Consider the following 12,721-nt stretch of genomic DNA (forward strand, 5'->3'; position numbering starts at 1 on the left):
AAGAATTTTTTTAACAGTTTCAGTGAACATAAGAATTCTGCCTCAAAAACTGTTATGCCACTTTTGGTACTTCCCTGCTTTTTAAAGTGCAGGGATCTGCAATTTGTGGCTCTTGGTGTGTCAGGGCAATCCACTGACAGGCCACAAGACACTCTGTGGACATTGACTGTTTGCAGGCACAGTGAAACACAGCTTCCAGTGTCTGTGATTCACCACTCCCGGCCCATGGGAGTTGTAAGAAGCAGTGCCTGTACCCAATCAGGAGCTGCCCCAGGCTCCCATCCAGTCTAGCCTGGATCTGCCCCAGATGGAGGACAGGTGCTTCTCTCCTGTCTGTGCCAGCTGAAACTGCTGAGGCCATGTAGAGAGGCCTGTCATCTGGCCCCAAGCTCCCTTGGTGAGAGGGCTGAAGTAGTCCTCCCTCTGGGGGATCCTACACCCCAAAACTCCTTATCTCTGGCCCCATCCCAGAGCCTGCAGTCCCAGCCAGAGCCTTCACCCTGTACCCCATCCTCTCGGCATCACCCCACTACACTGTCCCTGTGCAGAACACCTTTATATATCACTTCCATATTGACGCAGCATGAATTTAATCATGTGTGCACTGAACCATATTCTCTCTAATCTTTTTCATCTATGTGATGCACCACTAATAAAAACAAAAAAACTAGCTGTGGATGCTCTGATAATCAGCTGGATAGCATCTGAATCTCTCCTGAGTGGTTGCACAAGTGCACAGATTACGGGGAACATGGGCATACAAAGTGTCTTTTCACTCTTTTTCGGTGCTCATCTTGTAGGCCCCTAACCCATCCGCATTTAAATCACTCAAAGAACCACTTCTGCCATGACGAATACAGTGAATCAGTGATGTTTATATAAACTAGCTATTATCCCTGGCCTTTATTTGTCTGTCTTGAGACTGTGGTTTTCACAAGAGGAAATGCTCTTCAGTGCCTGGAAATCCCCAGCATAATAAAATTAATTAAGGGGCTTGCCTGTCACAATACAACTTCTCTTTGGGGACTAAAAAATCATTATTCACTTTTTGAATGGTGTTGCTGCATCCCCAACAATAATATCCATTCTTTTCCCCACAAGGTCTATTTCCTTTTCACTTAAACTTGAAACGTAATGATGGTAAGTTTCTGAAATCAGCGTCTCCTTAAGTCTTTAGTAACTTTGTCCAGTGCATTCGTAAGAGAAGGAAGAGCAAGGAGTGTATTGTACATCAGAACGGGAGAAGGTCTGACCTTGTTAAGGAGATCTTTCAGTTCCTCTTGAGTTTTTACTATTTTCTTCCAATGTTCAATCTGTTCATCCTTCACGTGCTTCTCCTGTAATCTAGGTGTGGGGAACAGAAGCCACAGACAGTTTTAACTGGGAAATCCTAACAAGTTACATGGTTTTCTCATGATCAACAGCTGAGCCGTGAGAGCAAAGTAATAAAGCAGAACCCAGATGCGTGTAATTTCAGTAAATTTCATACCAATTCTTACTTGCTGGAAATGTTTCCAGAAAAATAGGATTCAAATAAACGGACTTAGTGCTGTGCAGCATTGTGCTATGTCAAATATCCTTATAGTTCATTAATTACTGTATAACTGCTGGAGGAGCTTTCAAGACAGATACCAGTTCAGGAAAGATTCCCCATCCTGGGTGCACACAATAATTTTTTAGTACTAAAAATGTGACAAGAGCGTATACACACACATGCAAGACTCAATGTGGGTCAAGTGGTTGCATGAAACCAAGATTCATCCATGCATCATTGTGCCCACATACTTCAAAAAAAGCTAAGTGGAACTCTTATATGCACACATTAATTTCCATGTCTGATTCCACCACTGACCAGAAAGAAAATCCATAAAGAGAAAACACAGGAATGGAAAAAGGAACTACAGTAGGTAGAAGAATGGACATTGAGAGGAAAGAGAGTGCCAATAGCAATGAAGGTGAACAGTTAAGCAGGCGATTCTGCCATGGTTACCAAAGCAGGTAAGGAATCTGGACAAATCCAAGCAGGAACAATTAAGATGATACAAGCCTAGGTAACAAAACAGAGAACCTAGAATTACTGGTGCGGGAAGTGAATCCAGATACTAGATGGAGAAAAGAAACATGGCTGAACAGCAGGTGAGACTGTATTACTGGGATGGTAAAGTATGTGCTGTACAGGAAAGACAGCAATAAAGGTAAAGGTGATAGAATACACTGTATATTAACTACGAGGTAGACTGTAAAGAAATTAGAAGTGATGCAATAAACAAAATACAATTTCTGTCTAAATCATTTTAGGAAGAAAGCTTCCAGAGGTTCTCCTACAATAGAGCTTGCAGTATGCTACAGACTCCTAGAATTGAGTCTGCAGATGGCAAAACACACACTTTTGAAGGCTTTTTTTTTTTATTAACTAAATATTACTGGGAATTGTGTGATTATGCAATACTAATTTCCCAAATACAAGTGCTGCTAATATTAATAGATCCAAGATTGTTCTGGATTTAAAAGCAGATTTCTTCACCAAACTGTTGCTGAACCAACAATAGTTAATGCCTTTTCAGATTTGGTACAGGCGAGTATTGACAAGCCAACTGTAGAGGAAAAACTTGGTTCAAATGATCATGAACTAAATCAGTTCAAACTAAATGGAAAAAGAAAAAGAAACAGAGCTGCAAGAAGGGTCCTTGATTTCAAAGGAACACGCTTTAAAAAAAATTAGGGGAACTAGTTAGAAACAGACTAGGCTTAAGAAGTCAGTCATAATGGAATTAACTAGGAGTGTTTAGAAAATCTCCACTCAAGAATATTGGAGAAATTGGCATATGAAATTACACACCCGACAGCAGACTTTTAAAGAATCTGTAAACCCAGGAGTTTAAACAAACAATCTGTAAACCCCTATACCTGGAGAACTCCTAACAGAGTATCCATTTTAAGAAAGGGGAAAACGACGTAATGCAGGAAATGCCTGCATTCTTTGATGTCAGTTGTATTACAAGGTCTGTGAATGTATTTTGAAAAAGACAGTTGTGAAGGACAGAGGTAAAAAGGTAACTGGGATAAAATACAACTTGGTTTGACAAATGGTAGATCATGCTAGACAAACTGGATCTCCTTCTTGAGAAGGAAACTGACTTTTTTTTGCAGTGGGGGGTGGGGGGAAAGCAGTACACCTAATCTACCTGGCATTTGAAAAGTTAACCAAGGGAAATTAGTTAAACAGAAGATGATAGTAACAGAAAGGTAGCCATATTAGCCTGTACTCCAACAAAACAGCAGAAACGTAGTATTTTAAAAGACTCACAAAATGATTTATTCGGTGATGAGCTTTCATGGGACAGACTCACTTCATCAGATCAATCTCATTTCCAATACAGACTGACATATATAAGTACAGAGGACCAAAAAAAAAAGAAACTGACAAATCAAATATGCAAAACTGAAGGAGGGGGATGAGGGGGAACGTTAACTGTCCTGCCTGAGATAATTATGAGCATCAAAGGAAGTGAAGCAGTCCTTTTAACACGTAAGGTAACTGATGTCTCTGTTCATACTACGTGTTAATGTGTCAAATTTGAATATGAATTCCAACTCCCAAATTTCTGGTTCTAATCTGTTTTTAAGTTCTTTTTGCTCCAGGACACAAATTCTCAGATCTTTAACAGAATGGCCCACTCCATGGAAGTGTTCACTGACCGGCTTACGTGTATGGAGTTTCTTGATGTCTGCTGTCCCCTGAAGAAGATGCAGATTAACACAAGAACTGAAAAGTGGGTAAAGGAACTGGTTAAAAAGGACATGACAATGGGTTATGCTGAAAGGTGAACCATCAGGTAGTAGGACGATGACTAGTGGAGGTCCGTAGGGATTGGTATCAGGGCCAAACATTTTTATTAATGATCTTGACACAAAAAGTGGAAGTGTGCTAATAAAATCTGTGGATGATACGAAGATGTGAGGATTGCTAAAGCAGCAGAGAGGAATATCATACAAAAAGATCTTGATGACCTTGAAAACTGGAGTAAGAAATGGGATGGTACTGAATAGTGCAAAGTGCAAGATCATGCACTTAGATACTAAACAAGAATATTTGCTTTAAACAGCAGATTTATGAGTTGAGGGGGAGGGGGAGGAAGAGAGAGAGGAAAAACCAATGTGAACTAGTTGATCACAGAATGACTATGAGTTCCCAATGTGATGCAGCTGTAAAAAAGGCTTGTGTAATCCTAGGATGCATGGATGAAAAGTAGTAACAGAGAGGGAGCTGTGCTAGTCTATACACTATCAAACAAAAAAGCAGTCAAGTAGCTTATGTCCACTCCATTCTAGGAGTATGCACGCCACACGCATTCGCAGAGATTTTTGGCCTTAATAGTATTTATAGGGTCAGCTGTGGTGCTCTCAAGTGCCTTGTTTATACGCTAGTTTAAGGAGTGCCACTGGCTCTGTAGACGCTTAGCTGTCTCTGACCAGTGACTCCGACAGGGGTTTGAAAGGGTGGGTCACGAAATGGACATTAGCAACACATCCCGAAGAACTATTTTAGAAGGTTAGTAACAGATTTTTCCTCAAACGTTTGCTCATCACTTAGCATGGAACAGACATGACAAGCAGTGGTGTGCTCGGAGTTCATGAACAGTCTGATAGCAACACTGTTCTCACGAAACGTGTCACTGTGGGCCTGTTGGGTGGTGGCTTAGTGGAATGCAAAAATATAAATCAAACACTTCGGGGCCTTGCAAATCTCCTGGAGTGGAATCTGCAAAAGCAATGTTGCTGATGAAGCCTACAGTTTTGTGGAATGAGTTCTGATGATAGCTGAAAGCAGAACCCTCACCCACTTTCAGCAAGCACAGATGCAGGCAGCTATCCAGGATGAGATCCTTTGGGATGACAGCAGTCATCCCTTTGTGTCCAAAACTGCTACAAAAAGCTGCAAAGATTTGCAGATAGACTTAGTTCTTTTAGTCCAGGAGTCCATGGCAGATCTAACTTCTACAATATTTAACCAACATTTCACATGGGTGCTGTGGGGCTTTGGAAAGAAGAAGGGCAGGAAAAAAGTCCAGGTTGTTACAGAACCGTGACACCACCTTCAGTAGGAAGGCTGGGTGGGATGCAGCTGACCTCATCCTGGAAGAGCACCATATCAGGGGTTTCTGAACTTAGGGCTTTGACTTCAGAAACCCTTCCGGCTGAAGTAGCTGTAAACTTCTATGAGAGGAGCAGCAGAAAACAAGTTGCTAAGGTGGGCCCTTTTTGTCCTGACAGGACCAGGCTGAAATCTCCAGTGGGAAAAGAAGGTCACAAATCTGCGATTAGACACTTTCTAACCCCTTTTGGATCCTTAAAGTCATTTCATGGGCACAATATGGGAAGGGGTAGTTCAATGATTAGAACACAGGCTTTGTAAACCCATGGAGGGGGCCTTTCAAGGGTCTGGGGCAGGTTTAAAAAAAAAGCGGTCAGGGATGGTGATAGGTCCTGCTTTGAGTGCAGGGCACTGGACTCAATGACCTCTCAAGGTCTCTTCTAGTTCTATATTTTTTCAGGGGGAGGAATAACTCAGTGGGTAGAGCAGTGGCCTTGTAAACCCAGGGTTGTAAGCTCAATCTTTAAGGAGGCCTTTCAAGGCTCTGGGGCAGGTTAGATTAAAATAAGTAATCTATGAGGGATGGTGATGGGTCCTGCTGTAAGTGCATTGGACTGGACTCGATGTCCTTTCAAGGTCCCTTCCAGCTCCATGGGATATGATATGTATATCTCCATGTTTCAAAGTGCAGATGGTTCATTCTAAAAGTCCTACAGTTGGAATGCCTGCTGATAAAGGGCTGAGAAGCAAGTCTCCCTTTCTTTATTGATATAGAACACTGAGGCCATTGGGACTGGCACAACCTTGCCTGGCAGCTGTAGGCAAAATATTTGGCAGGCCACATGTATTACATGGAACTCCCTGAAGTTTGGGTGCAGGGAGAGCTCTTCCTAAGACTAGAGACCCTGGGTCCTGAGACCACCGAGTTGGGCTCCCTGTGTCAGGTCTGGTGAATTTGAAACCAAGATTGCCAATAGTCAGCTCACCACAAAGAGAACTCCTTTCATCTGAAAGCACATGTGTCCAACGAGACAGACACCAAAATTATTGGTGGGCTCATGAGAATGGAATCCAGGTGATGTCTGCCTAAAGAACAGATACATCTCAGCTACATTTCCTGGGGTCTGAGGCATAGCATCACATATTGCACTAAAAGTGCATGATGCTATGTGACCTAGCAGCTTAGGGCAGACTCAAGCAGAAATAAGAGGAAGGGCAGTGATGTAGCCATCACATCTGACTGTCTGGATCTGGGCTTCTGGCAGGCAGGCAGGCAGGCCCTGGCATGAGTGGAGTCTGCACTGTCACTGTAAACTCAATTCTCTGTGCTGGAACTAATGTTGATTTCTGTTTTTCAACAGAAGCAGCACATGATCAATAGCCCACACTAAGTTCACACTACATCAAACTTGCTCTCAAAAATCAGCCAACTGCTGAGGTAACAATAGATGTGTACACCTAGATGTCTCAGGTAAACATATCTCAGAGCTGTAGGGAAACTTGAGAGGTCATCAGTTCCAGCAGCCTGCACTCACAGCAGGACCTATCACCTTCCCTCACAGACTGGGGAGGAAAAAAAATAAAATTAAAAAAAACAAAAACAAAAACCCCACACAACTCTTTTAGATACTCAACTCACAACCCTCAGTTTACAAGGCCAAGATGCAATCATGGCCATACACTTCATAAAACCCCCTGGGGTTGTGCCCAAACCAAAGAGAAGCATCGTGTCAGTCCACCACAAATAGAAATATCCTATGTCCAGGGAAAATGAAATGTGGAAATAGGCATCCTTTAAGTTAAGGGCAGAGTACCAGTCTGCCATATTCCCTAGTTTATGAGCTCATGGGAGACAGTATTAAAAACCTTACTAAAGAAACACCCTCTCAATCACTTTGCCCTATCCACAAGACTTGTTACGCTGTCAAAGGAAATCATTAGATTGGTTTGACATGATTTGTTCTTGACTGTACTTATCATATTATCTTCTAAAGTGTTTGTAAATTGGTTTCTTGATCATTTACTCTTTCTGGGTAGTGAAGTTTAGCTGATTGGCCTACAATTCTCTGGACTGGCTTTATTCCCCTTTTTATAGATTTGCACTATATCCATCTTCTACCAGTCCTCTGAAATTTCCCTCATCTTCCATGATTTTTCAAAGATAAGTTCATGGATAGGATGGTCATGTAGTCAAACCACGACTGGTAGTTGCAAATATCTTCAGTGACTGGTGAAGGGATGATACATGGGGAAGGCTCTGAGCAACTATAGAGAATTCTTTCCTGGCATCTTGCCAAAATGCTCGAGATTCATACTTCCGATTGGGAAGGAATTTTCTTCCATTAGATTGGCACAGACTCTGAGCATTTTTCATCTTCCTCTGCAGCACGGGGGACAGATTACTTGCAGGTTTAAACTAGAAGAGATGATGGATTCTCTGTACCTTGAAGTTTTTAAATTATGCTTAGTGGTGTCTATTACAGGAGTGGATGTATGAGATTCTGTTGCCTGTGATGTACAGGAGGTCAGACTAGGGCCAAGTCTACACTAGACACGAAAGTCAATTTCAAATACGCAATCCTAGCTACAGCTGTTGTGCAACTAGAATCGCCATATTGGAAATCGACTTTTTTGACTGTCTTCACTTAGGAAGCTTGATGGAAGCATTGCTCCCACTGACCTCCCTTGTTCCTCACAAAAGCCAGGACTACAGGGGTTGACTGCCAACCCCACACAGATCAATTTTGCATGTCTTTACCAGATGTGTGAAATCGAACTCCAGAAGTATACACAAGCTCTAGATGATCATGATGGTCACGTCCAGCCTTAAAGCCTATGAATCTATTAATTTCTATCAGCAAAGCATGAGGGCACTTACTGTATGACAACCTCCAGAGCCTGTCCTAAGGAGACTGGCTTGTTATTGAGGACATTGAAGTCCAGCTGATGACTAAGATAGGAGGTGGCTTCCAGCAGACGGTTGAATTCCTGCTCCACCATTTCATCTTTCTCCTTAGGAACCTGCAAGTCAAAGAACAGATATGTCTCTGTGAATATTAAAGCACAGAAACACCATAGCTCCACATTAGGAGGACTTAATTAATGTGGAATCTCACAGGTCTGGAGTGGAAACTGGTAAAGTTCAGACACCTGGAAAGACTTCAGAGGGATAGAGCTTACACCTCCTTTCCCACTGTGGTATTAGTTTCCCTACAAGATATGTTTTTAATTCAGTACCACAAGTTGACTCCAATCCTTCCATGTCTAAATGTAAGCACTGTACATAGCAATGATGTAACATGCAAAAGAGCAAGACAGAGCACAAATGCATAGTGTTACACTGGTATTGACAGAATCATTACTGTGCTGACTTATGTTATACTCTTTTTAGAAGTTTAATTAAATAAAAAGAAACTAGGACAGGCATCTATATGTTTTGAAGTCCTCAGTTCTTTAAAATGATGAGACAATCTCATTATGCAGGACACTGGGGCGAAATCAGCCAAGTTCTTCTCTTACCTCTGAGCTGGTAACTAGCACTGTCTAGTGGACTCCCCCCACCCCCACTCATGACAAAAACCATGTTAGTTGAAACAGGATTCCACAATTAATTGATTAAATGAAACACTTCAGGACCAATGTCCAACCTGTGGGTGTGTGTTTATGCTTTCAGACATCAGGCACACACTCTTCTGAGCAGTTTGTCACCTTCCACTGAGGATCTGAGCTATACTGATAGGCAGAGGGAAAGTATTATACATGTGGGAGCTTGGCTGCTGATGGTGCAAGCAGTGCCACCTCACCTATTATTGGATAAAGTGGGGTGTTGCTGGTAGCCTCTACGTTTTTCAATCTTGCTGTGTAGGAAGGGATAATTTATTTAAACATTTTTGGTGTTACTATTGTAAAATCACTCAACATAGCACCACAGAGTCACAGCAGTTCTAACAGATCAGTCAGTGCTCGAGGCCTCCCACACCTCACTAGATGGCAATCACTGCACCAAGTATACAGCAGAACAGTCAACTTAGTAAGTGTAGCAGCAGCAGGTCTGACCAGTGGTTACTACTGCTGCTGCAAATGCAGGAAGGGGCCAGCAGTGACAAACATTGGGGAGCCTCTTCCTGAGTTCTGAGAATATAAAAGGACCTTATGGAAAGGGGAAAATGTTAGACAGGCAAGATGGAGCAACAAACTCAGGAAGTTCATAGTTAAGTTGGTGACTGTACTTCGGCTCCCATTCTAGTCAAGAGGTATATTTAAAGGGACACTGTCAAGGCTGTAGGTCCAACATAAGACCTGTGTATTTCCTTTCAGTCTGCACAGTCAGTGTACATTTATTCTCCCTTAAGACCATTCAAAGTTACCTGCCCAACGTTCAAAAGCAATCCAACAATGAAAAGTCAACACAAATGTACCAATGAGGGAAAGAAATGTATTTCAATTTTAAACTCAGGGATGTAAATGTAACAAAAGGGATTAAAAAATTTAAGTAATACCTTGACAGTGTCCTTTTAATCATTGCAGCAGAAAGAGAAATAAACAATAAATCGCCTAAAAGCTGTTTCAAGGTAAGTTTTGTACAACCAGGTAAAATCAAAACAAGCTTTAAAGCATAGCAGAAGCAGCTATCACTTTTTAGCAGTGGCAACAACAAAAAACAGATTATGCAAGTCTCAGAAAAGGAAAAACTAAGGGTGAACATAAGAATGAAACAGCTTCCAAAAGGCCATATGTGCATTTAGGGTAAAACAAGGCTAATGAAACAACACACAGCATACAAATAGAAAACAAAGAATAACTTAAAACAATCACACCATGCCCAAGCAAGCAAATGTAAACAGTCCTGTCCTTTTGCTGCATTTCTATAGCTAACGTGAATTTACCAATGAAGGAAAGAAGTCCATTTCAATGTATGCAATATCTGCGAAACAATGCTGCACTGTGGAAGCAAAGGTACTATCAAGTACATGCTATCAACTTTAAATGAATTGAGCAGATGATGGTGGCAGGGAGAAAAATATCTATAATATACACAAATATTGTGACAAGCTACACGGAAAAGAAACTCAGACAGACTGAATGGGATTTGGGAAGATAGCTTAAGCATGACTAGTTTTCAAATAACACATTACTGCTACAGACAGAAGTATTTTGCTCCATACAGCAGTTATGGTACAGAGATCAGCAGCTTCCCTTGTAATAGTGGTTAGAAAGGGAAATTGTGGAGTACACATAGGAAGAATAAGCCACATTATAGTAAATAATTGAGAGAGGAGGACGTAGTTGAGATAATCTTTTATTGGACCAACTTGCTGGAAGGAGAAGCTTACACAAAACTCTTCTTTGGCTCAGGATGATGTACTTATATCGTTAAACATAAGCAGTTAACACATATTTCACCGGACCACTCTGAAGGTGAAATGGCCAGTTAATACCCTTCTCGGTAACAGAAGCTTGTCCAAAAAGATATTACCTCACCCAACTTGTCTCTAATATCTTAGGATCAAATACATTAAATAATTCAAAACATCAGGAACTTAAACAATCTTTGCCACAATTTTCATTTATGAGATGTAAAAATGAAGGTTAATTACCAGTCTCTCTGAGATATTTACAGTGAGTGTTCCCATTCAAAGAACAGAAGAAGTGCACTGGAATCTTCCTGGAACACTGTAGGGTGCTACCCATCTCTCTCCCCTTTTCCCTCTTGAACTGTTGATAGTATAAAACGGGAAGTGATCCCAACAATCCTTTTTCTATTCCCTTCCACTAATTCAACAATTAGACTCCAGTGAAGTGAAGAAAATAGGTGTGGATGTGAACATGCAGGGGATCAGCTAAATAAATTCCAGTTTCTAGGAAGAAGCTTTCTTTTCTTGAGTGGTCGGTCCCTGCACATTCCCAATTGTGAAAGTTTAGCCAGCAACGTATCTCCAAGGAAGTTTACACTGAGGAGTTAAGGCGAAGTAGCTTCATAACTGCCAAATCAAGCATCAACAAAAGAGAAAAGAGGCCAAAACAACAGTTTATAGTTCTGTATTTTATGCCTTCTAAGGCAAAGCTCTATAATGCATTATTTTCTTCAAACCATTTTTTTTTAGGGACAAGTATTTTTGAAAATTTGCAACTTACAGCTTGTCCATTGGCTTCATAAAGAGGACATTTTTGTTTGATCTTAGCCAGTTCCATATTTACTTGTTTGCTGACCACAGCCATTGGATTCCCTCCTGGAAGAGATTCTGAGTAAGTATATCTCACATTCAAGCACAGAGCAAAAAGGTGACTGAAAATAAAACAATAAATGCAGTCCTAAAGCAGCAAATACTGTCAAGGCTCCTTATAGCAAGTGTTATAACAAAAAAGACCCAGCACCACCACCTTTTAAGGAAAGAACTATAGATATGGAGAGCTAAAAAGGAAACTGAACTCTAAGGTAGCAACTAGCCGGGATGCATTTCCCACAAGTTCAAAAGAGGAGCAGAACAAACTATTAAGAACACTCAGAGAAATAAACACTCCAAAACGCACACTGCTCTTTAAGGAACGGACTCTGAGAAGTTTGGCACTACAGACATAGGACATGAGGAATTCAGTTCACAAAGGCCAGTGAAACAAAGTGCTGGTGTAAGGGGAAATAAAGATGTGAAGATATGCATCGCTGTGATCCACTAAGATGGAAAAGGACAAAGGAAACAGAACAGAGAACAAGTACTAGGCCAAACGTGGATTGTTTCACAAGCAGCAAAAGACTCATCTGACATAAACGACAACCATGAGTTCAACCAAATTTCAAGTATCTGCTCCAAAGCATACAGATAGAGAAGTTACTCACCGTAGTAAAGATGGTTCTTCGAGATGTGTCCCCGTGGGTGCTCCACGATAGGTGTCGGGCTCACCCCGGTGCCGCAGATCGGATCTTTCCAGCAGTTTCTGCCGGACCGCGCATGCGCCGGTGCGCGCCGCTCCCTTGCGCGCTCCCGGCCACGTGCGCGATCCGGTCCCCGCCAGTTACTTGACCAACCGCCTCGGATGCTCCTGAAAAATACTAAACAGAGATCCGAAGCGGGGAGGATGAGCAGGTAGTGGAGCACCCACGGGGACACATCTCGAAGAACCATCGTTACTACGGTGAGTAACTTCTCTTTCTTCCTCAAGTGTCCCGGTGGGTGCTCCACAATAGGTGACTACCCAGCAGTAACCCAAGAAAGGAGGTGGGTAATCGGGTTATGTGCAGCTTGCCCCCGAAAGGACCGCTGTTGAAAGACGGGTATCCTCTTGGAATACCCTGTGCAGGGCACAATGCTTGGCGAAGGTGTCGTAGGATGACCAGGTCGCCGCTCTGCAGATGTCTTTTAACGCAATGCCCTTGAAAAAGGCTGTTGATGACACCACCGCCCTAGTGGAGTGAGCCCTAGGCGGGGCCAGTAAAGGAGTCTTTCTACGTTCGCAGCACATTTTTATACAGGATACGATGTGCTTCGAGATTCTCTGCAAAGAGAGACCTTCTCCTTTTGATCTGGGAGCGAGAGAGAGACTAGGAGTCTATCCGTTTTCCGGAAGGACTTAGTCCTTTCTATATAGAAAGCCAGCACCCTCCTCACGTCCAGGAGGTGTAGGCGCGCC

At 42.2% G+C, this 12,721-nt stretch overlaps 1 protein-coding gene across 2 annotated transcripts in view; it reads right to left on the reverse strand.

The window, feature by feature from the left end:
- The window catches only part of KDM1A (lysine demethylase 1A), a 206,653-nt gene that overhangs the window by 59,089 nt on the left and 134,843 nt on the right, over positions 1 to 12,721 (reverse strand). For both annotated transcript variants that reach the window (XM_074976102.1, XM_074976101.1), the window contains 3 exons: positions 11,231 to 11,325; positions 7,974 to 8,116; positions 1,254 to 1,344 (listed from right to left, as the gene is read on the reverse strand). In XM_074976102.1, the coding sequence (XP_074832203.1) occupies positions 1,254 to 1,344; positions 7,974 to 8,116; positions 11,231 to 11,325 (329 nt within the window). The remainder of the gene's footprint in view (positions 1 to 1,253; positions 1,345 to 7,973; positions 8,117 to 11,230; positions 11,326 to 12,721) is intronic.

This window comes from Carettochelys insculpta, chromosome 24 (assembly GCF_033958435.1).
Source record: "Carettochelys insculpta isolate YL-2023 chromosome 24, ASM3395843v1, whole genome shotgun sequence".
Classification (NCBI taxonomy): Eukaryota; Metazoa; Chordata; order Testudines; family Carettochelyidae; genus Carettochelys; species Carettochelys insculpta.